General features: G+C 38.4%; 1 protein-coding gene across 3 annotated transcripts in view; it reads right to left on the reverse strand.

Moving 5' to 3' along the window:
- The window catches only part of LOC114480675 (FH2 domain-containing protein 1-like), a 29,615-nt gene extending 8,161 nt beyond the window's left edge, over positions 1–21,454 (reverse strand). Inside the window, exons 1-11 of one of the 3 annotated variants that reach the window (XM_028475049.1) lie at positions 21,381–21,454; positions 13,896–14,259; positions 10,602–10,763; positions 8,438–8,499; positions 6,145–6,247; positions 5,984–6,069; positions 4,616–4,716; positions 2,881–2,951; positions 2,638–2,745; positions 2,468–2,538; positions 215–332 (exon numbers count right to left, since the gene is read on the reverse strand). In XM_028475049.1, the coding sequence (XP_028330850.1) occupies positions 215–332; positions 2,468–2,538; positions 2,638–2,745; positions 2,881–2,951; positions 4,616–4,716; positions 5,984–6,069; positions 6,145–6,247; positions 8,438–8,499; positions 10,602–10,763; positions 13,896–14,150 (1,137 nt within the window). In that variant the 5' untranslated portion in view covers positions 14,151–14,259; positions 21,381–21,454. Of the gene's footprint in view, positions 1–214; positions 333–2,467; positions 2,539–2,637; positions 2,746–2,880; positions 2,952–4,615; positions 4,717–5,983; positions 6,070–6,144; positions 6,248–8,437; positions 8,500–10,601; positions 10,764–10,975; positions 11,628–13,895; positions 14,260–21,289 lie in introns of those variants that run through there. The other 2 variants (XM_028475050.1, XM_028475052.1) reach the window with 2 other exon arrangements.
- Between the last annotated feature and the right edge of the window lie 3,397 nt (positions 21,455–24,851).

Consider the following 24,851-nt stretch of genomic DNA (forward strand, 5'->3'; position numbering starts at 1 on the left):
CCATCTCTGAACCTGGTTCTAACGGAGATTTTTTTATGTTAAAAGGGAGTTTTTTCTTCCCGCTGTCGTTAAATGCTTGTTCATGTAGATCTTGTTGGGTTCTTTTTTTCTTACTATGAACTTTGTATTTTGTTAAGCGCATTGAGATTGTCATTTGTGCTATATAAATAAAGTTAAATTGAATTGAGTAAAAAAGTGATGTCGCGATGGATACCTGCAGGAAGTCACTGAGCTGTTGCTGTAGCTCCGCCTCCTTCTGAACGCTCTCCTCCACTGAGTGCGTGCGAGACGTCAGCCACTGCAGCTCGCCGTCCAACGATTCAACGGAGATCCTGTAAAAAACATCAACAGCAGTGCATAGACTGCTGGTTAGACTGGGAACACTGGACGTTAATGTTTTGTCTTTTGTGATTGAGTTCCAGTTTTGTCTTTTGCGTTCAGTTTTGTCTTTACATTTTTTTTGCGTTCGTGTGTTTTGTCTTTTGTGTTTTCTTTTTTGCGTTAATGTTTTGTCTTTTGTGTTTGCGTTCCAGTTTTGTCTTTTGTGTTCGTGTTTTTTCTTTTGTGTTTACGTTTTCTTTTTTGCATTCATGTTTTGTCTTTTGCGCTCGTGTTTATATTTTCATTTTGGCGTTCAAGTTTTGCCTTTTGTGTTTTTATTTATTGGTTTATTTAACAGGGACAGTGTACATTAATATCCAAATAGAAAATGTTCCAGATTTAGCCAGAAGGCTATTTTTCATCTGTAGTCCCTGGACAGAATGTTAAAATGTCACCCTAAAAGAATAAAAATTAAAGGAAATATACAATAAAACATGAAAAATGTACCTACATAACATATCACACTTCCATATTACATATTATTAAAAAAAATAAATAAACAGTATTTCATAACAGACAATCCTCAGATAGTAAAACACAAGATCATAAAATAAAACATTGAAAAGTCACTAAGAGGCACATGCAGTCAGGGGAGGCACAGGTTAGTGTTACTAAAATAAATAAAATAGTTGTTAAAATCATCTGCAACTTAAGTTAGTTTTTTCTGTTTATCTTAATCTCAATGTTTCTCTTTTTTTATCTTCTCCCGTAAGTTTCTTTAGATGCTGTCAGATTGTTTTAGAATCCCCTTTTGCATTCTGAATTATTGTCAGGAAAAAAGCAGCTTTAACCTTTCTTATAATTTCAACTAGTCTGTTTTGTAAAGTTGTAAATAGCTTCCTGGCACTAACTGACCGATTTTTGATGGTATTTTTTAAGGCCAGATCCCTCTTTCATCACTTGTCTGCATTTATCCATGGTAACATGTTTTTTTATTGTGTTTCTTACTAATGTTACAGCTAAAATATTTAATTGTTGTTTCAATAGTTGACAAAAATAATTCATTGTCCTTGTCACTATCTATTCCCAGGAGAACTTGGTTCCACTCAATTTGTTGAATGGTATCTATAAATCCTTCATGATTCTTCTTTGGTATTCCAGTTATCTCCTGTTCACGGACACGTGGGCAAAATCTGTTTTTTGTACGTTTTCTTGCGTCAAGAATAATATTGTGGTCAGAGAGATCAACTAACATGTTATAAGATTTCATTATTCTCCCAGGCTGGTTTGAAAAAATGAAATAAATCTGAGAACTACTTGATGTGATTCTCGTCGGGCCCTTGATCAACTGGATTTGTCGGCTATTCTTTTAAGGTTCTTCCTACATGATGTGTTCTCCCAGTTTACATTAAAATCTCAACAGTCTAGTTCAAGTTGAGTTCTTTAAGCAAACTTTCAAATTTGTCATAGAAGCGAACATTCGATGATGGAGGACGATAAACAACAATGATATTAAAAGACATTTGCGGTGATAGTATCACATTTAAAGCTATAAACTCTAATTCATGTACACTCAACCCCTGAATTTCATGGCACTGAATATTACTTTTTATGTACAGTATATCATGACACCATCACCCTTTGTTCCTTCTCTGTCTTTTCTAAAAATGTCAAAGCCAGGAATTTTAAGTGCAGCATGGGGAGAATTTTGATTGAGGCAAGTCTCAGATAAGCAGACATAGTCCAGATTGAGTAAAAGGTGATGGATTTGTTCTACTTTTGGTGCAATGCTCCGTATATTTATATGTCCACCAAAACAGACCTTTGGTTTTAGCCTTTGGATCCAAAAATAATCTAGAGTGATTGATAGTTTGAAATGATTTTTCATTATCGCTGGGTTGGTCCGTTTCTTGTTTACGGCGTGCGTTCCCATGGTAACCACTCGCCGGCTTGAGTTTGCGTAACTGGACAGCAGACATCATTGTTGTTGTTGTGAAGTGGCCTTATCCAAACTCCTCCAGCCACTATGCAACAGCGAGACCATCCATGGCGTGCATGGAGTTTTTTGAACTCGTGTTTTGTCTTTTGTGTTTGTGTTTTCGCGTTCGTGTTTTGTCTTTTCTGTTTTTTTGAAACGTAGTCTGACCTGGCTGCTGCTTGGATGTGACTCAGTTGGAGAGGAAACTCCAGCAGCTCCACGTCTATCTTCTGCGCCTCCTGCAGGAAGAACATCAGAAAGGAAGTTCAGTCGCAGAGGCAGCGAGCAGAGAAATATCCAAACTTTTATTTACAAAAGCAGCTTCAGTTTCTACAGACCAGAGCCACAAAGTGCAGCAGGTTCATCCCTGGTTTGTTCGCTTTGGTGTCGGCGAGAGAGAGAAGAGACGATAGTTTGAAGCCCACTGCGTTACCTGCGTAACCTCCCTGGTACGTACATACACACACACACACACACACACAAACACACACTCTTGTGTGCATTAAGTGGTTTAATATGAGGGAGGTTCCTGCAGTGTAGGGTTCCCATCATGCACTGCTTAATTATTGGTTGCCACTCACTGCGTTGAGGATGTTTCCCGCCTGCAGCACCAGATGGAGAACGGTGTGGAGCTGCTCGCAGTGCATCAACTCTGGAGGAGAAACCAGCAGAGGGAGTCATTTAATGGGAGAGAACAACAGGAAGAGACGCTGAATGTGAGGTTGATAGTTAGCGACGAGAGAACGTGTAGCGGTTAGTACCCAACGAGGTAACGTGTAGCGGTTAGTTAGCTACGAGGTAACGTGTAGCGGTTAGTTAGCAACTAGGGAACATGTAGCGGTTAGTTAGCTACGAGGTAACGTGTAGCGGTTAGTACCCAACGAGGTAACGTGTAGCGGTTAGTTAGCTACGAGGTAACGTGTAGCGGTTAGTTAGCGATGAGGGAACGTGTAGCGGTTAGTTAGCGACAAGGGAATGTGTAGCGGTTAGTTAGCCATGAGGGAATGTGTAACGGTTAGTTAGCCATGAGGGAACATGTAGCAATTAGTTAGCGACGAGGGAACATGTAGCGGTTAGTTAGCCATGAGGGAATGTGTAGCGGTTAGTTAGCCATGAGGGAACATGTAGCAATTAGTTAGCAACGAGGGAAAGTGTAGCAGTTAGTTAGCGACGAGGGAACGTGTAGCGGTACACAGGAGAGCAGCAGGTGAGGTGAGGAGACATTGAGTGTGCCCGTTAAATGCTAGACACAGTTTGTCAGCGCAGGCTCCACAAACACTGCTGCGCTCAACGTGAGCGCACACTGTCACCTGGGTTTGGGCGGTAATACAGTAATACCGTATACCGCGGTGTCATTAAATAGCAACGATATCAGTTTCAATACCGTGTAAAAAAAAATAAAAAGCAATGCACTTACAGTATATAGGTGATAAGGATTAAATATGAAATATATATCTTTTTAATGCCTAAACATGATTCTATGTCCAGCAACAACTGTGGGTGCTGGCTGCAAAAAAAAGTGTTGCGCTTCAGCTGTCAGTGACTGCTCTGATCGAAGCAGAGGGAACGAATTAAGACAAGCTTGAAGCACAAGCATCCACCATTGAATCAATCCTTTTTCTGTACAAGAACATGGATTATCCTTATATTTGATACGTGGTTTATGTAAATAGATCCACTGCTGTCTATGGCGTTGCGGTGCGCACTGCGCACCTGTGTTTGATGTGTGATTGTTACTGAATGTTACTGAATGGTGAAAGCACAAGTCAAGTTTGGTGACGCTGTCTGAGCTTTACGTCATCATTTTTAATTACTGTCACTATTATTATTATTATTATTATTATTATTATTATTATCACTATTATTATTATTATTATTATCATTATTATTATTATTATTATTATTATTATTATTATTATTATTGATATCATTATTATTATCACTATTATTATTATTATTATTATTATCACTATTATTATTATTATTATTATTGATATCATTATTATTATCACGGTGACAGTAGGAATAATTTCCCACAGCACACCTGACAATCTCTCATGGCACAGTGGTTGAAAAACGGCTTCACACATACGCTGCTAAAAATACTCTAGGTGTTTGTCAGCATGAGGAAAATGAGGATCAACACATCCCCATCCAGACGAAATAATGCCAAACCTCTTCAAGATGAGGACAAAAAAGAAAAGAGGAAAAGGAAGAAGGAGAAATAAGAAGAAGAAGGAATAAAAAATGTAAAGAAAATGAATAAAAACAGATAAGATAGAGATTAAAAAATTAAGAAAATGGGGAAAAGATCACCTTTGGTTGCAGAGCGAAGGATCTTCACGTCTCGTTTCATGGACTCACAGGAAACAGGAAACTCTTCCCTCAGCAGCATCGACTGGATACGCACAGAGTAGCTGAAAAAGACAAGAATCACCACATCACAACAACAACAACAATCATCACGGGCCTATGCTACAAATCTAAATTGGATTCATCTCCGTTAGCTGGCTTCAACTAACCAAACATTCCCTGTCAGACAGGAGCTGTCCTACGAATGATGATCACAACACGCTAATTTAGGCCAAGTGAGCCTTGTGTGCTGTGCACATGAAAGGGGTGGAGATTGGTGCGTCTGACCAATCAATGAAGAGAACTGGCAGACTGAGCGTCTTTACAATGAATGGAGGAACAGTTTAAACAAATATAATAAATATAAATCCATGATGACAGTAAAGAGCAACATTGTTAGTGCAGCGCACAGCAGGTAGGCGGAGCTTTTATACTCAGATCTGATCCACTTCATAACTTGGTCCCGACCAGGTGGCTGAAGTTTAAAATGATGAATAATTAAAATCCATAATTCAGACCAAAGACAACCCTGTAGTTACAGAAAAGGCAGGAATGAGAGAACTCAGACAGGAAGTTGCTGACGTGAATGTGCAACAGTGTGAGATTATTTATGATATGATTCTATTGGATGATAAACAGACAGCGCTCTGCAATTAAACTTTATTACAGCACACACGTGTTTCTATTCAAGTAGACCTCTATCACACACACTGGGTTGAGAGCACATTGTGTATGTTCCTGCTGATAATGTCAGCACCAGCGTATGAATGAATGAATGAATGACTTCAGCCATATAAATTTAGCATACGATCAACACACAGGCTTCATCAGCTGACTGTAGATCAGACCATTAGATATAAATCTATATCTTTCCTAAAGGGTGTCATCGGTAAATGAAATTATTTAATTTATAATTAATAATCTCCTTTTCTAAACACAGCTGTCAGCTCTGCACCAACCAAGACCTTCTATCAATGGACAGGTCGTTTTCTAAGAGATCTGATTGGTCAGGAGGCGGGGCTTTAGGACTCGCTATTATCCGAGCCACAGCAAAACCTGCTCGCGACCAGGTTAGCTGTTCAGCATTAGTTGCCATAGTAATTAAGCTTCAGCAAGGTTTGTAGGACAGCACACACTGATTAAATCTCGGAAGTTAGTGAAATAAGAGGTAATCTAGATTTGTAGCATACCCCCACATCACAACAACAACAACAATAATCACCACATCACAACAACAACAACAACAACTATCACCACATCACAACAACTCTTCCTCGATCTTTCCTCTATATCTATTCATCATTAACTCAATCACTGACCTCCGTCACTGACCTTGGCAGCTGAATGAGGAGGTTGAAGAAGGCGTCGGCCATGGTGAGTTTGGAGGCGTCTCCTTTGAACTTCCTGATCTTCTCCACCTTCACCAGAGTAGACGTGAGTCACACAGAAGTTTTGACTGAAGTTGGTTTATTTTTCGCGTGTCGCAGCATTACCTCGTCCGTCTCAGGCAGCAGCTTCAGCAGCTCCCTCAGAGGCTCCGCCCCAAACGCTGTGCTGTTGCCATGACGGATGTCATCCACGATGGCCTGGTTGGACCTGAACGGACAAATTGAATGTCCTGTGAGGACTTCCTCCCATATGCTGAGTTTGCGTGGGCAGGTGGAGCAAAAGTTTTCATTACTGTTTTCCCAAATTCATTCGAAAAAATACTATAATAATGTTTTCCCTCCAGTGAAACCATGTTGAAATGTTATTGAGATTTTTTCAGGTGTGTAGTATAAGTTTTGAGTGAAATGATCCCAAGATTTTGAGACTTTAGGTTGGTTCTTTTTCTGTTCCTGCAATTCTTCTTCATAATGGAAATATGTATGTATGTATGTATATACGTATGGTGCCGCAGCAAAAATGAAGCAGAAAAATTTTATCATGAATTTACAACATTAAATGAAGCATGTACGTAAATTAACATTATTAATGATGTTACTAATCATTTTTGCATTATTATATATGTTACACACATTGTGGTTGGTGTGAATCTTGTGATGCTCTATATACTATTTCATTCTATTAAATATATAGAGCCTCGAGTCTCAAACTCCATCTATGCGTGCTCCCTCATACCTCCATGTGCTGTGTTTGGTAAGCACCAACACAAATGGTGACCTCGCCGCGTCTGCGCCGTCACCGCCTCATTAACATCTATTTTATCCGCTCTGTTATTTTGGGAATGTTGTGGGTCATTCTATCTTTTTTTTAAACATTTAATGTCGGTTTGTATTGATTCTGTATCCTTTGATGATTGATGTTCGTTTTTTTTTTTTTTTTACATTTGATGTCCTGTGTCTAGAGGTGACAAGTAACAAAGTACAAATACTTCATTACTGTACATAAGTAGTGTTTTTATGGTATGTGTACTTTATTTTTTTGGCGACTTATTACTTTTACTTTTTTTTAAACATATCTGTACTTTCAACTCCTTACATTTTTAAAATGAGCTCGTTACTTTACGACCTTCGAAGATGATGTCACAACGTAAAAAGACACTAAATGTTGGTAGTTTGAGTTTTCTTCTGCTAAACAGGTCCCTTAGTTTGTGGTTAATCTTTTCAAGTTGTTAAAAATGTTAAACTTAAAGCTGCTCTGGGTTTTATTGAGCATTTCAATTTTTTTTTCTTGAAACACTTTATTTAAAAATTGTATTTACTGAGTGCTACTAAATTCTCCAGGTGTTCGAAAGTAACAGATTTAACTTGTTTCCATGGACCAGTTTTCAACAAGTTCTTTAAAAAATAAAAGATATGGAATTTGGTGATTAAAAAACCCTGTCTATTATTGAAGTGAAATTTGTTTTACTTTTTTTTTTACTTAATTACATTTAGTAACATGTACTTTTTTTAACTTTTACTTTAAGGGAGTAATTTACATACTTTTACCAAGATTTTTTTATTCAAGTATCTATACGTTTACTTCAGTACTGAAGACTCTTTATGTTGGATTTTTGTTTTTTTGTTTTGCTCACTTTGTGTGTCCTTCTGGAAATTCTAGGCTTTATTTTATGTTATGACTTGTGTAGCTTTTTGAATCCTTTTCTGTCGTTTTGTGGTCATTTTGTGTGTTTTTGTGCGAAGGTAAGTGTCGCCTGAACAACACGCCGGCCTCGCCTCGTCTGTTTACACACAACACGCCGGGATGAGGTCAGGGAAACACACACACACACACACACACACACACACACACACACACACACACACACACACACACACACACACACACACACACGTCAGGGTTGGAGTCAATTATATTTTTCAGTTACAATTATGTTTTCAATTACCCACATTCAGTTACTACTACAGTAACCAGCATTTTTTTCCCCAATTCAATTACAATTATTTTGTATCCTCATAAACTCTACTATGATTACATTCTCAATTACTAAAATTAAATCACAATAAATCGCAGCTACTGAGCCTGAAATAAATAATCTAATAAAAGTTAACCTTCCTCTTGTGTTTGTGTGTGTGTGTGTGTGTGTTTGTGTCTGTGTGTGTGTCTGTGTGTGTGTGTGTGAGTGGTGTTTGATCACAGCGTCAGTCACTAAATGACTGAAATTGAAACAAAATGTTGCAAAAAAACACAAAAGACACAATAAATAATAACTGACAAAATACACACAAAATAAAGCAAAAACAAAAAAAAAAATGAGCACAAAGAGAGAGAAAATGAGTGTGCGCTGAAACATGTTCTACAAAACGTGTGTGTGTGTGTGTGTGTGTGTGTGTGTTTCACCTCTTGAACTGTTTGAGGAAAATCCCCACGTTCATCCCTCGCTTCGAGTCCAGGATGGAGACCTGCAGGTAAGACAGGTGAGCATAGTTGTAATTATAATTTTTTTAATTATAAATGAAAAAGGTAAATGTAATTGTGTAATTGATAATAAAATACAATTATGGCATAAGTATAATTGAAAAAAATGCTGGTCATCGTAATCGTAATAGTTTTTTGCTGTTTTAATCCTAATTAAATTGTAATTGGCATGGAAATGTGAAATTCTATAAAAGCTGTCAATTACAATTCAATTAAATTAAATTAAAAACTGGGGAACCATGTTGCAGTTCTATGTACAGTTCTACACATATGTAGTTAACAATCATTAAAATATGTTTCATATTTAACTTTCTTACTACAATTTAAAAAAAATTAAATCGAAGGTTCTAGTGACAAAAATAAGGCTCAGACGCCCACATTAAAAATATTAATACCAATATTTTCACTGATTAGGAAGTCCAACAAGGATAGAAATCAGATGATTGATCATTTCTTTGGTGTATTTTACAGCAGATTTAAGAAAGTAAAAATGATAGAAAAAAACATGAAACATTTTGTAAATGGCAAACTAATTCAGATGTAGATATCTCAGCCACTCCAAATTTTTAAAAATGCAGTTAAAATCCACAATATTTGCACAGTTCAGTTTTCCACTTCCTCTATCACATGACGGCAGACATTTTTAACTTCAAATTGTTAAAAAAAACTCAAAATTTTCCAAAATATGGCAAATTTTCTTTAAATTATTTCACAAAATTTCCCCAAATTCCAAACATCAGGGACTGGTATAGTTACATACTTCATCATCTATACATTTGTCATACAGGGAAGAGCAAACCAGGGCACATTAATGTTGTATTTGCTTCTCTATCATTAGAGATGCTAACGCTAAAGTTTAGCGGCTAGAATAACATTTTATCAGGTTATTTATTAATGGCTAGTGTTAGGAAGCAAAAGCTCCCTCACAAAAAAAAAAAAATATTTTACATGTAGAAATCAAACATGTATTTAATTTGTTTTGCAAGAGGAAAAATTATGTTTAATGTATTTTGTTAAATTCTTGTTTTATTGTAATTATAAAGGGTTCAGTTTTGGTTAGTGAAAAATGAGAGGCAGAAATTGAGGAGGAGGAGCCTCAGGCCTATAAAACTGAGCAGGAAGTGAAGGAGAGAAAAGAAAACCAAAATGGCTCCTGCAGCATGCCTGGAGTGGACATCTGAGATGAGCACTTTGTTGGATTATTTGTTTTTGAAAGATTCTCTTCTTTTTCCTGTTTTGGACTGAAAACAGAAAATAAATTGACTGATTTTTGGAACCTGAATTGCTCACAGTGTTTTTGTCCTAAGCTTGCCATGACACAACCCCTTTGCCTTGTAACAGTTGGTGTCAGAAGTTGGATCGTGTAGGATGCCCTTGAGAAGCTGCTTAATAAACTGAACAAATGGCAAGCAGAGGACGGGGGAGACCACGAGTGACAAGAAGAGGGAGCCAGGGCCACCACCTGAAGGAGCCATGGCTGCAGAGGAAGATCTACAACCGGTGGTGAGGCCGAAAGTGACTTCAGATGCTACTGTGAGTCAAGAATCTTTTGATCCTGAGTCAAGCATTTTTGATGAAATGATAGAGTTTATGCGAAACTCTAAAAAGACTGAGACGATACTTTTTGAGCAAATTAAGCAACTGAGAAGTGAGAGGATGCCGAGGTATTTGCCTGAGTTGGATGATGAACATTATGAACAGGCTGTTCAGAAAGACAATCCTATTTCTTTTCGTCTTCCAAGAAATAAAACTGCACCGCCATCAACTTGGCAGCATTGCCCTCCTGAAGGCTCAAACAGGGGTGGAGCACTTCATGTGACAGAGCCCAGAATGCCTGATTTCAAGGAAGGTGAAGATCCTGAGTTTTTTTTTTGTGAGGGAGCTTTTGCTTCCTAACATTAGGTAATTGCGCTTAATTGTAATTTAACTTCAGTAATTGAGAATGTAATTGTAATTGACTTTCAGAAGCAGAATAATAATTGTAATTTTAATTGTAATTGGTAAAAAAAATGCTGGTCAATTGAGTTGTAATTGAACATGGATAAATGAATACGTAATTGTAATTGAGCCCAACCCTGATTCACACCTCTTCTTTAACCTCCCTGAAGGAGCTCCTGTGCTTGGTGGGCGGAGTCTCAGCATGTGACTGACGCTCATCCTGCCCAAACAGCTCCTCCACAGTCCGGACGTCGATCTGGTGTTTCTGCTGCACGTGGCCTTGAGTCCACAGGTTGGCCCGCCCCTTCACCTGAGGAACACACACACGCACACGCACACACACACAGTACTTAAAGAGTAACTAAACTCCAAACTGACTTTTTTCTGCTGATTACATATACAGTATATTTGGGTATTAAGTAGTGCAGTTTATTGATCCTAGTCCAACTTTTAACATTTTAGTAAAATCATTTTAATTTTGTGTATTTAGTTGTAAAATGTCAGAGTTACTGCCCATCTCACCTTCCATTCTCCTCCTCGGCGATTTCAACTTCCATCTGGACAACATCAACTGCCCCCATGCCTCTGAATTCCTTGCTCTACTGGACTGCCACAACTTCACTCAGCAAGTCAACTTCCCCACACACACCCATGGCCACACCCTGGATTTAGTGTGCTCCACCGGTCTCACCATCCGGCAACTTTCCAGTACTGACCTCTGATTCTCCGATCATCTGGCTATCACCATAGACCTCCACCAAGCGAACCATTTGTTTTAGAAACCTGAAATCCATCTCTCCTCATGATTTTTCCACTCCTCTGCCTCCCCCCCTCCGCTCTCTGACGACCCCACAGACCTTGTTAATCATTACAATAATTGCCTCTCCTCCTGCCTCGACCAACTTGCCCCCTCCAAAACCAAATCAGTCTCATTTACACACACCGCCCCCTGGTACACCACGACTTCAGAAAACTAAAAACCCACAAATGTCAACTTGAACGTCTCCACAAAAAAACGGTTTAACAGTCCATCTCCTAGCCTACTCTGATCACCTTCAACTATATAAAACTGCCCTCAACACCACCCTCTCTGACTACTACTCTAACCTTATCCACAACAGTTCCAATAACAAAAAGACTCTTTTCTCTACAGTCAACAAACTCCTCAAACCGTGTGACAACATTTCCCACTCATTTAACACAGACAAATGCAACTCCTTCCTATCATTCTTCCAATCAAAAATTAACACCCTCTAGAGTTCCTTAAATATTTCTCTCACCCCCCCCCCACTCCTCACCTGCCTCCGCCCCTCTTACCACTCGTTCTCTTTCCAAATTCACAACTGTCCACCCAGTTGAACTGTTAAAAATCCTCTCCACCATGAAAACCTCCACCTGCGTACTTGACCCTGTCCCATCCCCCTTTGTTAAGCACTGTTTCCCCACCATCTCCCATCTCATCTAAAAAATCATCAACTCCTCCCTCACCTTTCCCTCCATCCCTTCATCACTGAAACCGGCTGCCGTAACCCCCATCATCAAAAGACCTGGTCTCAACCTCGACATCATGAGCAACTTCCGACCCATCTCCAACCTCCCCTTCCTGTCAAAAGTCCTGGAACGTGTTGTTGCCTCACAAATCACATCCCATCTCAACAATAATCACCTTTTCGAACAATTTCAATCTGGATTCCGCACCAAACACAACACTGAAACTGCCCTCCTCAAAGTCACCAACAACCTCCTCCTCTCATCTGACTCCGGCCTACTCTCAATTCTCATTCTTCTTGATCTCACTGCTGCTTTCGACATCATCAACCACTCCATCCTACTTTCCCGCTTAAAATCTCTCCTTAATATCACTGGCGATGCCCTCACCTGGTTACAGCCCTACCTCACTAACAGAAAACAATTTATCTTCATCAACTACTGCTCCTCCTCCACTGCCCCCCTGTCCCAAGGAGTCCCCCAGGGCTCTGTGCTTGGTCCTCTCCTCTTCACCATCTACCTCCTCCCCCTCGGTCAAATCATTCGTTGTCATGGTCTCCGTTTTCACTGTTACGCCGACAACGTTCAATTATACATCTCCGCCAAGTCTATCACCCATGAAACCCACTCCACACTTTCAAACTGTCTTTCTGATGTCAAAACATGGCTCCAAGAAAACTTCCTGATCTTAAACAGTAACAAATGAGACATACTCCTCATTGGTCCACACTCCCTCACCCAAGTCTCTGACTTTCACCTCACCATTGATAACTCTACCCTGTGTCCCGCCTCTCAGTGCGTAACCTTGGTATCATTTTTGATAATAACCTTTCCTTCGACCACCACATCAAACAAATCATGAAAACTGCTTTTTTCCACCTCAAAAACATCTCTCGTCTCGTCCTTCACTTTCCTTCCCCGCCGCTGAAACTCTAATTCACGCCTTTATCACATCCCGCCTTGACTACTGCAATAGCTCCTCTTTGGTACAACCTCCACACTGCTAAATGAACTCCAATACATCCAAAACGCAGCTGCCCGCCTCCTCACCCACACCCGCTCCCATGACCACATCACCCCTGTCCTCCAAAACCTCCACTGGCTCCCCGTTCCTCAGCGCTTCAAATTAAAACTCCTCCTTCTCACTTATAAAGCCCTTAATAATCAGGCCCTTGCACTACCCCTACACTCCCTCCCACAGCCTCTGCTCCTCAGGTGCAAACCTCCTCACTGTCCCCAGGACCAAGCACAGAACCTGTAGCTGCCCCCCACCCTATGGAATTCCCAACCAAGCCACATCCACAACTGCACCGACCTCACATCCTTCAAATCACTTCTCAAAACTCACCTGTTTCACTGAGCCTTTAACATTTAAACCACTCACTCACTTCTTTTCTCTGTCATACTGTATTTTATTCTATCAACGCTTTTAAATCAAATGTATTATTATCATTAAGGGTTGAACGCCAGCTATTAAAACTGAATATAATATTGGCTGAAACGGATTCTTTAGATTCCCCTGCATCATCAACTTTCACTGTTGACCCCGCCCCTCCTATAAAAGCTGAGAGGAGGGAGCAGGGTTTCCTCCAATCACAGCCCTCAGTAAGAATTGATTGACGGTTTTAATGAGGAATTTTAATGTTCCGTCCATTCCTGTGATGATGTTTTTGACTCTGTACTTCTATAAAGAGCAGATTCTGCTCTATCAGAGGGTTCATCAAGCTATGTGTGTATTTACAGACACATCGTGTGTGTATCCCCATCTGTCTCTGCATGTGGAAGCAACTGGATTACCACCCTTTATTTCAGATCTTTGTGAATCCGGTGCTGAGTAGCATGTACTTTTTTTTAACTTTTACTAAAGTAAGGGAGCAACTTCAATACTTTTACCATAGTATCTATACTTTTACTTGAGTTCTGAAGACTAGTACCTTTTCCAGGTCAAACCTACCTGGTCCTCAGGTATCGGCTTCCAGAAGAAACTCCTCACCCTCTTCTTCTTCTTCTTATTCAGGCTGACCATGGGGTCTCCCACCCCGGGAAGCAGGGGTGGCAGAGGGGGCGGTGGAGGGGGGGGCAGCAGGGGGGGGGCAGGGGGCGGAGCATCAATGTCTGACAACTTGAACGAAGGTCGGCGAGCGGACGAAGACGCTCTGCGGAACGCGGAACGCTCATCGGTTGGAGACGCGCTGCCCGTCACATGCATCCTCGCGGCTGACTGAGCACTCAGCGACCATGGCGAGGGTTGCCGTAACAACGGGGAGGAGGGGTCATCACGCCCATAGCATCACTGTACGCTGATCCCTCAGAAGCATCTTTAAAACACAAATTAAATCAGAAAATTAATATTTCTTGATTCCAGTGTTTCTCAAATGGGGGTACGTGTACTTGAGAGAGAGAGAGAGAGAGAGGAAAATTGGGTTCAAACTACGATTGATACCCCTTCCTTAGAGTTTTTAAAAAAGTTTATTTTTTATTTAATTCCCTCTCTTCTCTGAATTATTTTGTATATATATAAAACCTAGATTTTTCAACCTTGGGGTTGGGACAAATACTAAGTGATAATTTGTCCATATCAAACCACCTTTTAAGCAGTCATTTCTCTTTGTAGTTTTACCAAAAGTTCATTTAATTTTTTTCCAGAACAAATGATGGTTGTATCATCTGCAGAGACCTGTGTAGTGCTGAAGTCGGTGCAGGAGGATGTGGTGGTCTACAGTGTCAAATGCATCAGAGAGATTTTTTTATTAGTTTTTTGGAGGTTTTTTTTTGTACCACTCGATGTAAAAAAAAAAAGAAGAAGAAGAAAGGGGCGTGGAAGCCAAACATGTTCATGTCCGACACAAGTTTTAAAGTTTGACGGCCTCAGGTTTATTCGCTGCTTTGTTGCAGTATGACAGGAATCTAGTGCACAACATTCTTGCGCAGATTAATTATTTAACACACATGGGACGAGTCTCCGGTGTGTGTGTGTGTGTGTAAAAAAGTTACATAACTTAATCCTACAACTGTATTTATGAACGTTCGACTTCCTCCATCAAACCTTTGACTCCATTGTGTTAATAACAGCCGTGTTGATCACGTGACCACACACAGGAACTGATGCTGTTTTTATTGTTTGCTTACTTTTGTTTTCACTGAATGCATCAAATCCCCAACAGCAAACTAATGCTAACAAACAATGTTGTTCAGACATTTATGACCAGGAAACATTCAATAAATGATTTTCTTCAGCTAATGACACATTTTTAGTAAAGTTTAAACAATTTTAACACATATATGAAATTTTTTTAATGCAGAAAAAAAGAAAAGAGGAAAAAAAAACTGTTTATCTGATCTAAAAAGTTTTCATTTAATTAAAAACGTCACATAAAATAAAACATAAATAGGCCACATGTGACAAATTAAATTAAAAAAATGATACAAAGTGCAAACATTTAATATCTTTCTATAAACAATAAATACATTTATTCTTTACTTACAGACAATAGGACTCAAAATTGTAAGTAATTTATTATAATCACAAATGTAATAGAACAGTGGTTCCCAAACAGATGTACATGTACCCCCTAGGGGAACAACTCAAAAAGATTTAACAATTAATTTTAAAAATAATTGGAAAATGTTCCTCATTCCTAAGTACTATTGCTCATTAAAAAACTTTTTTTTATTGAAACATGATTATTTTATGCTGTAGAGGCCAGTTACATTTTACAAAGGAGACTGTATTTACATTGTATTAAAGTAATAAATTCCACTCATTATTTTAAATTTGTAGATTAAGTCTCAGTGAACCAATGTTTGAGATAAAGTTAGATGTTTAGGGGAATTTTCTGGCTATTTAGTGAGACTAACTGTGTGAAAATAAATGAAAACAAACCTAAAAATGTGGGCTGTAACATTAAAAACATCTTAACTTCATCTTAAAAGTGTCAGAAATCTAAAAAAAAAATGAAGTAATTCACTGTAAACAAAAAAAAAAAGAAGCTGTTTTACTAACGCAGGCTTGTTTTTACTTCAGCCGTTGTGTCAGATGTCAGGTGCTGCCATGGAAACCAGTCAGAGTGCATCTGGTTGCTGCGGCAACAGAACAAATTGAAACAATGGCGGTTTGTTGACCGTGTGGAGGATGTGTGTTTGTGCGTTATAATTTCTCTGTGTTCACAGAATATGGAACAAAACGCCATGACATCACCATGGCCCAGGGTGTAAAAAAAGAGCCAGAGCTGACCCCGTTCACACGCTGGCCTCTGATTGGATGAATGGGATGAAACCAAGGGAACTCCAGACTTTGAGTTTTTCAACTGCAGAAGGAGTAACGTGTTAAAGAGATGCAATAGTGTGTAACAGATGGCACAATGTTGATTTAAGCCTAGTTGTTAGCATACAACTGTTAGCATGCAATGCTACAGTAAATCATTCTTCTAGGCAACAAATATTGACGCGACATCTTTCTTGATTAATTGTTGAAAATCTGTTGCACAGTTTGCAGTTTATTTGCTAGATATTTAGATGCACTTCCATGTTCGCTGTAAGCAGAAAAGTGCTAACCAAAGTCATTCGGCGTTAGCATGTAGGTTTGCTGCTAAAACCATTTTTAATTTTTGTCGATGATGGAAATACATTTACATATTTTGCCGTTTTATACTTCTTGAGCTACACAAAAGAAACAGGGACATCCAATATCTTTTGACGATATCCGAAATCAATGTTTCCCCTGTAGTTTAACTCATTCAGTGCCATTGACGACATAATTGGTCATTTGCGTTTTATCACAGAGATTACAAGAAAACACCCTGGCGGAGGTCCTTCATCAACATCTAAGTTGTAATGTGATGTAATAACCAACTGTGCCCGAAATGTGGCAGCAGTGCACCTTTAGATGAGAGATTAGCCACTGATGCTACCATTAGCTAAGGAGGGAGAAGCAGGGACGAGTGAAATTATTGCGCTATGAAGTGATATTGTGACGTATCCAGCAGCTCACAGCACCACATACTTACACGAAACAAAGTTGGTGTAAAGCAGAAATGTGTGTTATAAGTTTGTCACACCACAGAAACATGTCATTGACCACTGAGCCAAATTTGAAAGATGAAAGAAATCGCTAAGTATATAAAATGAGGTCTCAAAATCATGGAAAAACAAGCACTTCTCTCTGCTCTTAAATGCTGGGGGCGTGTCAGTTAGAGCCACTGGATCCATGCCCACACGCAGGAAGGGCGCCACCTCCTCCATGTATTAATCCTAACCCTATGGGAGAGAGCAGTGTGAAAGACCAAAAACTACAAAGATACTCGGATCGGGCCAAACAAGGTGTCAGCGGAAGGGTCTTCTCCGAAGTCCGAATATGTGCATCCTTCCCGGGGAGTCAGAAATGCACCCGCTAGAAGCGAAAACAAAATCACGGTGCAAAAAAAGTGCTCATTTTATTGAAAATGTGGCACCAGTGGACGTGTTTTATTCCCCCCGAGTCCGAATATGTGGTTTGTTTTTGGCTAGGGGCTAAATTTCACCCGTTGGAGGCCGCAGAAGTTTGGTGTGCTTCAGCAGCAGGGTCGGGTTTATGCTAATGATGGCTCTGTTGCGTAACGCGGCTATGGTTTCTGACCCGCCCATTAAATCCTGAACACAGTTTGTGAAACATAGCTCCATAATGACATTATTAATTATAAATGATTGAATGGCTTTGTACATGTTTTAAGGAATACATTTATGACCTATTTAATGTGTTTAGAAGAAAATGTCAGAATTACTTTACACAGACTTTAAATAAATCAACTCAATTACAGTAACGTGAGTACTTGTAATCCGTTACTTTCACCTGTGCTGGTCGTAATGTTCAGGCTGATGGTGTGTTTGGACACGCACACGCGCCACAAACCTGTTGGAGAAGTGTAGCACAGACTGACAAATATTTACACTACTAATTCATGTGACCTCTGCTTGTTCACACAAGAGGGAACACAGAGAGGGAGAGGACACACACCTTAGTACAGGTACACACACACACACACACACACACGGCGATGACTCACACAGTAACACAAGAAGTCATTAGTAAATGAAGGCAGCTGGAGTCAGGAGGAGTGAGGCGTTGTCTCTGATAACTAATGACTTAATGCTAAAATTATATTTTTAGTCGCGTGTTTTGTCCTCGGGTCATGAGTGAGTTACATCTCTGAAAAACTCTGCAACAAAGTATAATCGCGCTTTAAACGTGTTTCCACTGAACATTGTTTTGGGCAGGCGCCTCGTAACTCCTCATCCCACGAGACTTCGCTGCAGAAGATGGACGCTCCAAACCTCCTTATAACACTCCGTATTCCTTTGTTGTTTCACGCCTAATGCGGCAGTAATCATTTCTAAGTATAATGTTGAGAAATGTCTCGGTCTCTGTTTACACATACCGCGCAATGTTTACTAAACGACAATACTTTTTTTATTTTGGGGGGAGGGGGGCTGGATTGTGGGAGGGAAATGAAAACAAATAGACAATGAAAATACCAATCTATTCTGTATACATCTGTATTTTCTTGTTTTTTATACTGAAAAAAAAAAAACAATTATAAACGGTTGTTACCATGGTAACAAAGTGCAACAGTACTAGCAATGTCACAGTACTGATTCCAACAGTACCGTTAAGATGTTGGTTCTTTTCTCCATGAAGTTGACAGCACCGTTGCTATGGAAACAGACTGTAAACCTCCAGGGAGGGCGATGGCGGGCACGGCTGTGTTTTATAGACTGCACGTGGTTGCTCAAGATGCAAAAGGAGTTGCCAAAGCATCCTCTGTGGTTACCATAGCGACAGCTCCCTCACCAAACAGTCGCTGAAATGCCAGCGGAGAGCCCATCATCCCCATTGGTCTGAGGCTCAGCGACACTTCCAGAGAGAGATCAGCTCCTCTGAAGGTGTGCTGAAGCATCTGAACCAAGGACATCTTTCACGTCACGGATCAAACACGAGAAACATGCGTCCATTGGTCTAACTTTGTGTGGCGCCCAAGAGTAGACGCACAAAATGTGTCCAAAATGAACACAAAATTACCAAGAGATACACAAGGACAATAAAAATGTACAAAAGAACTGAAAAATATGCAAAATTACAAGAAAAATACACAAAATAACTGAAAAACGTCATATCTGAAGAAACCAGACGGGTCGGGCCAGGTTTGGACACACACGTAGGTCACGTCAGCTGCGCGCGCTCGTTATCTCGTGTGTGTCGGCTCGGCACACACAACCTGTGAGACTCACAGCAACAAGTTGACGTTATAATACTCCGTTAACTTAACGTGGAAGTGAGCAGCCGTCGAGAAAAAGATGGGGAGGGCGCTCGTGTTGCACATGTTGACACGCCCCCATGAGTGGATTGATAAGTACCTAATTAGTTAGTATTAATTAGTTAGTATTAAACAGTTTAAGTTTTTGTAAACTAATCTGTTCAACCACCTGAAAAATATCACAAACTCAAATACAATAAATGCATGAAGGCTAAAGCTAATTTGCTACATAAAATCCATGTCCGTGTCCAGCGGACACTTAAGCCAGAAAACTGCATTTATATTGTAGTAAAGTTTAAATTATTGGGTAGATGTTAGTATTTATCATTAATCTTGTTTAAAGCTTTTCACTCTAAACTGTTAACATATTGTTTGTTAAAAAGTAGTTCGATAAAAATACAGATGTTTTTCCATAAAAAGTGGTAAAATGTTTTTGAAATGTCAACATTAGAACAATTGGTTTAAACTGGCAGTTAATGGGCATGACGACAAATGGTGGATGTGGTTAAGCATAAAAGATGTTGAAGAGCTTAAAAGTGAAAATAATGGGTCAACATATGTGACAATAGGTAGGAAAAGTGGTGGAACCCAAACAAACAAGTAATGGACTGAACAACCGACCAAATAACCAACCAAAAGTGAGCAAAAAATGGTGATGAAATGGGATTTTAAAAACCACAGAAATAGGTTAGGAATAATTGGTAAATAAAGGGCATGACAAATTGTGAATGTTGTTAAAAAAGAGGTAGTGGTGTCAGAAATGTAGCAAAAATGCATTAAAAGGAGCAAAAATATGGCAAGAAAAAGTGATGAAAATAGGTTAAAAATGGCAAGTTTGGTGTCGTTGCAGAAAATGGGTCAAAATAAGAAAAAAATGAGCTCAAATTGTTCAGAAAACTATGAAAACTTACTATGGACCCCCTCCCAGTGTCTCACGACCCCAAGGTTGAGAACCCCTGTTCTATGCTACACTTTGAAAGCATTCCTAGTGCAAATGTTTTCACTCTGTTGGTTAAAAGTTGTATTTTTCCAGAGTGTTTTTTTTTTTTTTTTTAATGTTTGAAGAGTTTCTTTTGAAAATGTTGAGTCAAAGCAAACATTTTAATGTGAAGGTGTCTGCGTGACAATAACCAGCTAAACTCCAACAATCACCTTTCTGAATGGGTGTAAACTGCAATCCAAACAAACCTGTGGCTGTGTTTGTTCTAATGTGTGTTTCATCTAATGTCTGTAAAAACAAACAAGATCTAACCAAACAGTAGAGACGAAAAATCCAGAATGACCTGCTTTTCAAAACTTTGTGTTTCTGTAAATAAGGAAACGGTTTAGTTTAGGTGGACGTTTTCACTCTTTCCACCCAATGACCTCATATTAGTATTAGAACAGATAATTACATGGAGTCTTTTGACATTTCTGTTTGTCAGTTTTACCATTTTGTGACATTTTGTTTGGGATGTTTCCTTGTTTTTGTCCAAATTTCTTTGAATTTGAAAGAAAATCTGGTGACAAAGACCCAACAAATCAGTCAAACTGACACATGACGTCAACATTGTTGAAGAACTAAACATATAAAACACTGATAGACCAGATATTAAGAAAAATGTGTTATTCTTGGTCTGGAAACACTTTTTATGTGCACAAATGTGCAACAACAATGAAAAGGCACGAGTCTTATACTGTGCAGAGATACTTTAGTGGAAAAGTACACTTTATACACAGAGAAGATTGGAAATGCAGGAAGATTTTAAAGAGGAATAATAACATTTTATATATCAATTAGTTGGTTAAATATGCTACTCTTATTTACATTATGTAACTGTTTTTTTTTTTTTACATAATAAAGTTAGTCCAAGTGTTACGGATGATGGCAGTAATTAAACAACACCTGGAGAGTTTAAATAAAATACTGAGGCTCAGATAGAAAAATTCATGTTAATGTGAACAGAGTCTGGTTGACAGGTGACGTCCATGTGTGAACAACGTGCTTTTAACCAAAGAACATTTCTAATATAAACCGTCTGTTCCTGTAAAATCATTCAAGTGAAGAAAACAAACGCACCTGCATCAGCTGTTCACTCCCCGCTCCCTGGAATGAACGCAACAACAATCTCCCACACCACCAAAGTCCCGTTAAAAAAGAGGGAATTTACCGGAAAGTGAAGTTTATCTGTCCTCACGAGCATCCACGGAGCGACCGACACGCGCACACTGAATGAAGTGCGCGTGCGAGAGAGAGAGAGAGAGAGAGAGAGAGAGAGAGAGAGAGAGAGAGAGAGAGAGAGAGAGAGAGAGAGAGAAGACTGAGCTTCTGCGCATGCGTCATAGTTTAGCAGCTTTCACCTTTTAAACTAATTTAAACCCATTTTCTGAGGCAGAACTGTTATTACAGATTAAAAAAAGATCCTAATTTATAGATTAATTCATTATAAAGTCATAAACATATACTGACACCCCACCCACAACATTATGGTTGAAAAGCAGAGGTGGCAAATTCAAGTAAAAGTAGAGATACTTAAATAAAAAAATAAAAAAATGAATGGTAAAAGTATTGAAGTTGCTCCCTTACTTGAGTAAAAGAAAAAAAAAAAGTAAAACGTAAAACAAATGTCCTTTCAATAATAAAACACTATGTTTTTTTTTAATTATTATTTATTGTAGAAAACTGGTACATGGAAAATATGTAATCACTGAACACCGGTGGCACTCATAGTAAATATAATGTGTAAATAAAATGTGTCAAGAAAAAAAAGTGTAAATGCTCAATAAAACCCAGAGCAGCTTTGAGTTTAACATTTTTAAAAACTTGAAAATGTTTACGTCAAAGGTCTTAAAAGGAACAAGCTCATTTTTAAAATGTAAGTACAGATATTTGTTTGTTTTAAAAAAAGTAAGGAGTAAAAGCAAAACGTCAAGTCAAGAAATACTCAAGTAAAGTACAGATACCAGAAAAACTAGTTAAGTACAGTAACAAAGTATTTGTACTTTGTTACTTTGTCGCCTCTGTTTGTCGTCAAAATTTGTTGAAAATCTGTTGTTTTCTGGTTCTTCTTTAGACGTCTCGTTATGTTATAATAAATGTGGTTGAAAAGTGAAAAGCTTTCCTTTTTTATGCTCTCAAGGTTAATTCATTAAAAGTCGTAAATGTAAATGTAAAAACATAAAACCTAATTGTGAGAATCTTGTAGTCAACTTGTACCAGAATCAGATTTGTATTTTTGGTTTATGTTTATGGACTGTTATGTTTGAAGTTGTTACAATACCTTTTCTTCTTATTTTTGTTTTTTGGCTAATTTGGTCCCAATTAGCCCAAATAAAAGGGTTCCATTTGTTGAGCTACTTATACCCCTAATGAGAAATCCTATTTCCAATGACAATTGTTGGGCTAAAATTGGACCAAATTTGTTGAATCTGGACCAAATTGGACGGCCAAATAGCAACTCAATTTCAACGACTATATTTGGACGAATTTTGATGGTGAAAATCCAAATTTCAACGACTAAATAAGGGCTAAAAGTGGACTACGTTGGACGGTCCAATAATAACGTAATTTCAACGACTATATTTGGGCTAAATGGAGGGAAAAAAACGTTTAAATGACGTTTGGTGTTTTGTGGGACAATTTTGGTAAAGATGAAGTTTTTTTTTTAATAAACATAAACATCAGCGGTATCTGCATGTAGTTCACGCCCAAACTTGAATGTGTGCAAAACCCTGATAAGCTCAGCAAACGCTTATTCAACAGAAAAAACGTCTTCTCTCCGCACAGACATACAATCTATGTTTTGTTACATTTGTTTTGCGTGTAATGCCAACGTTAAATGCTAATGTTTTTGTACTGTTCCTTATTGTTTGACCATGCTATGGATTGACTAAATGTGAATAAAAAATAACAAATAAAAAAGCTAAGAAATATAAGCAAATATATGTTTTGAGTAAGTTTAAATATTTTTGTAAAAAAAGAAAACAATCAGTGTTCTAAATAAATGAACTGAAGAATATTTCCTAAAATGTGTCCTAAATAATGAGGTTCTATGATTGATGTCATTTTTCACTTTTTTTTTTGTTATTTGTCAGCTTTTTCCCCCTCTTAGAATCAACTTTAATAGTTTTGTTTTGAAACTTGTTTTTTTTTTTTTTTGTATATCAATAATTTTTAGTCTCATGTACATGTTTTTTTTTTCTCTCTCTTCACTGAGTGTGTCTTAAAATTATGTTGTAATTAATATAAAATGACATGAACATACACATTTATCATCGAAATTTGAATAGTTTCAGTCTGAGGTTAAAAAAAAAAAAAACATCATCATGATTCAAATTAAAAAATCACATTCTGGAAATATGAAATAAAATATGATGACAAAAAAAATAACAGCAAAAACAGCTCTAAAAAAAAACAACTCAGTTTGGTTTTGTTTTATGAGACAAATTAAAATAAATGGTTGGGGTTTGGAGGCGGGGTCAGCATATCTTTGTGTATAGAGAATCAAACGGTTTGGAAACATAATCCTTGATCTAAGCACACACACACACACACACACACACACGGAGAGAATCGTGGTAACAAAACAGGAGACGGCTGTGTGTGGCTGTTACCTGGTGAGTAATTACTCGTCTATTCAAGAGTCAGAGAAACCAAAGCCACAAACTGAACCCGACATGAAAACTTCTCCATCTGCAGACGAATATGCAATATTTCAAAATAATCCACTCTGAAAACCAAATATTTTCCTTTTTCACCTATTTCAACAGTGTGTCACTGAAAAACCCAAAAATTAGGTAGGAGAACTTTTATTGGTATGAAACAAATACAAACACAATATCAGACATGTGAGAACTTATTCACTTGATTTCTATGGCTTTTAAACAATTTCAAAAATGTTTTTTTTAGATCTTTGCACTTTTTGAAGTAGCACATGCATATCTGTGCATTAAGGCTTTAATTATAACCCTATCTTTTAAAAACCTTTCCCTATAAATGATTGAGATCTAACGTTTCTAAACCCTTTCCTCTGGTCAGGGATTAAAACCAAGGACTCCCTTTAAGTTGAATCTAACCGTGCCATTGTTTTCCTGATCATTAATGTACACTGATGATTGTCATTTGGATGATGTTAAAGCTTTTTCTTTAATTCATCAATAATTTAATTCCTCCACTCTGGGTCACGGGTGTTGAGTGGTGCCAGTCTCCAGCGGGTATACTGTACCCTGTATAGGACACCACACACTCATTCAGCAATTTAGAGACTCCAATTAACTCAACATACATGTTTTTAAATTGTAGAAGGCAGACAGAAAGGTCACAGGAGAGCTAACCACTAGAAGAATAGTTTAAAAAAAATATTTGTTAAATATTTAAGAGAGAAATTAGGTAGGAATGTACGTAGGAACTTAATCGGAAATTGGAAAACCCAAACTAAATACAACTCATACAATTACAGATAAATAATAATGGCTTGGATTTATATAGCGCTTTCTTCAAGGAGACTCAAAGCCCTTTACAGGAACCATTATTCATTCACACCAGTCACTCACACAGTCATACCGGTGGTGGTAAGCTACAATGTAGCCACAGCTGCCCTGGGGCATACTGACAGAGGCGTGGCTGCCATTTCGCGCCTACG

Source organism: Gouania willdenowi, chromosome 18, assembly GCF_900634775.1.
Source record: "Gouania willdenowi chromosome 18, fGouWil2.1, whole genome shotgun sequence".
In the NCBI taxonomy this organism is placed as follows: Eukaryota; Metazoa; Chordata; class Actinopteri; order Blenniiformes; family Gobiesocidae; genus Gouania; species Gouania willdenowi.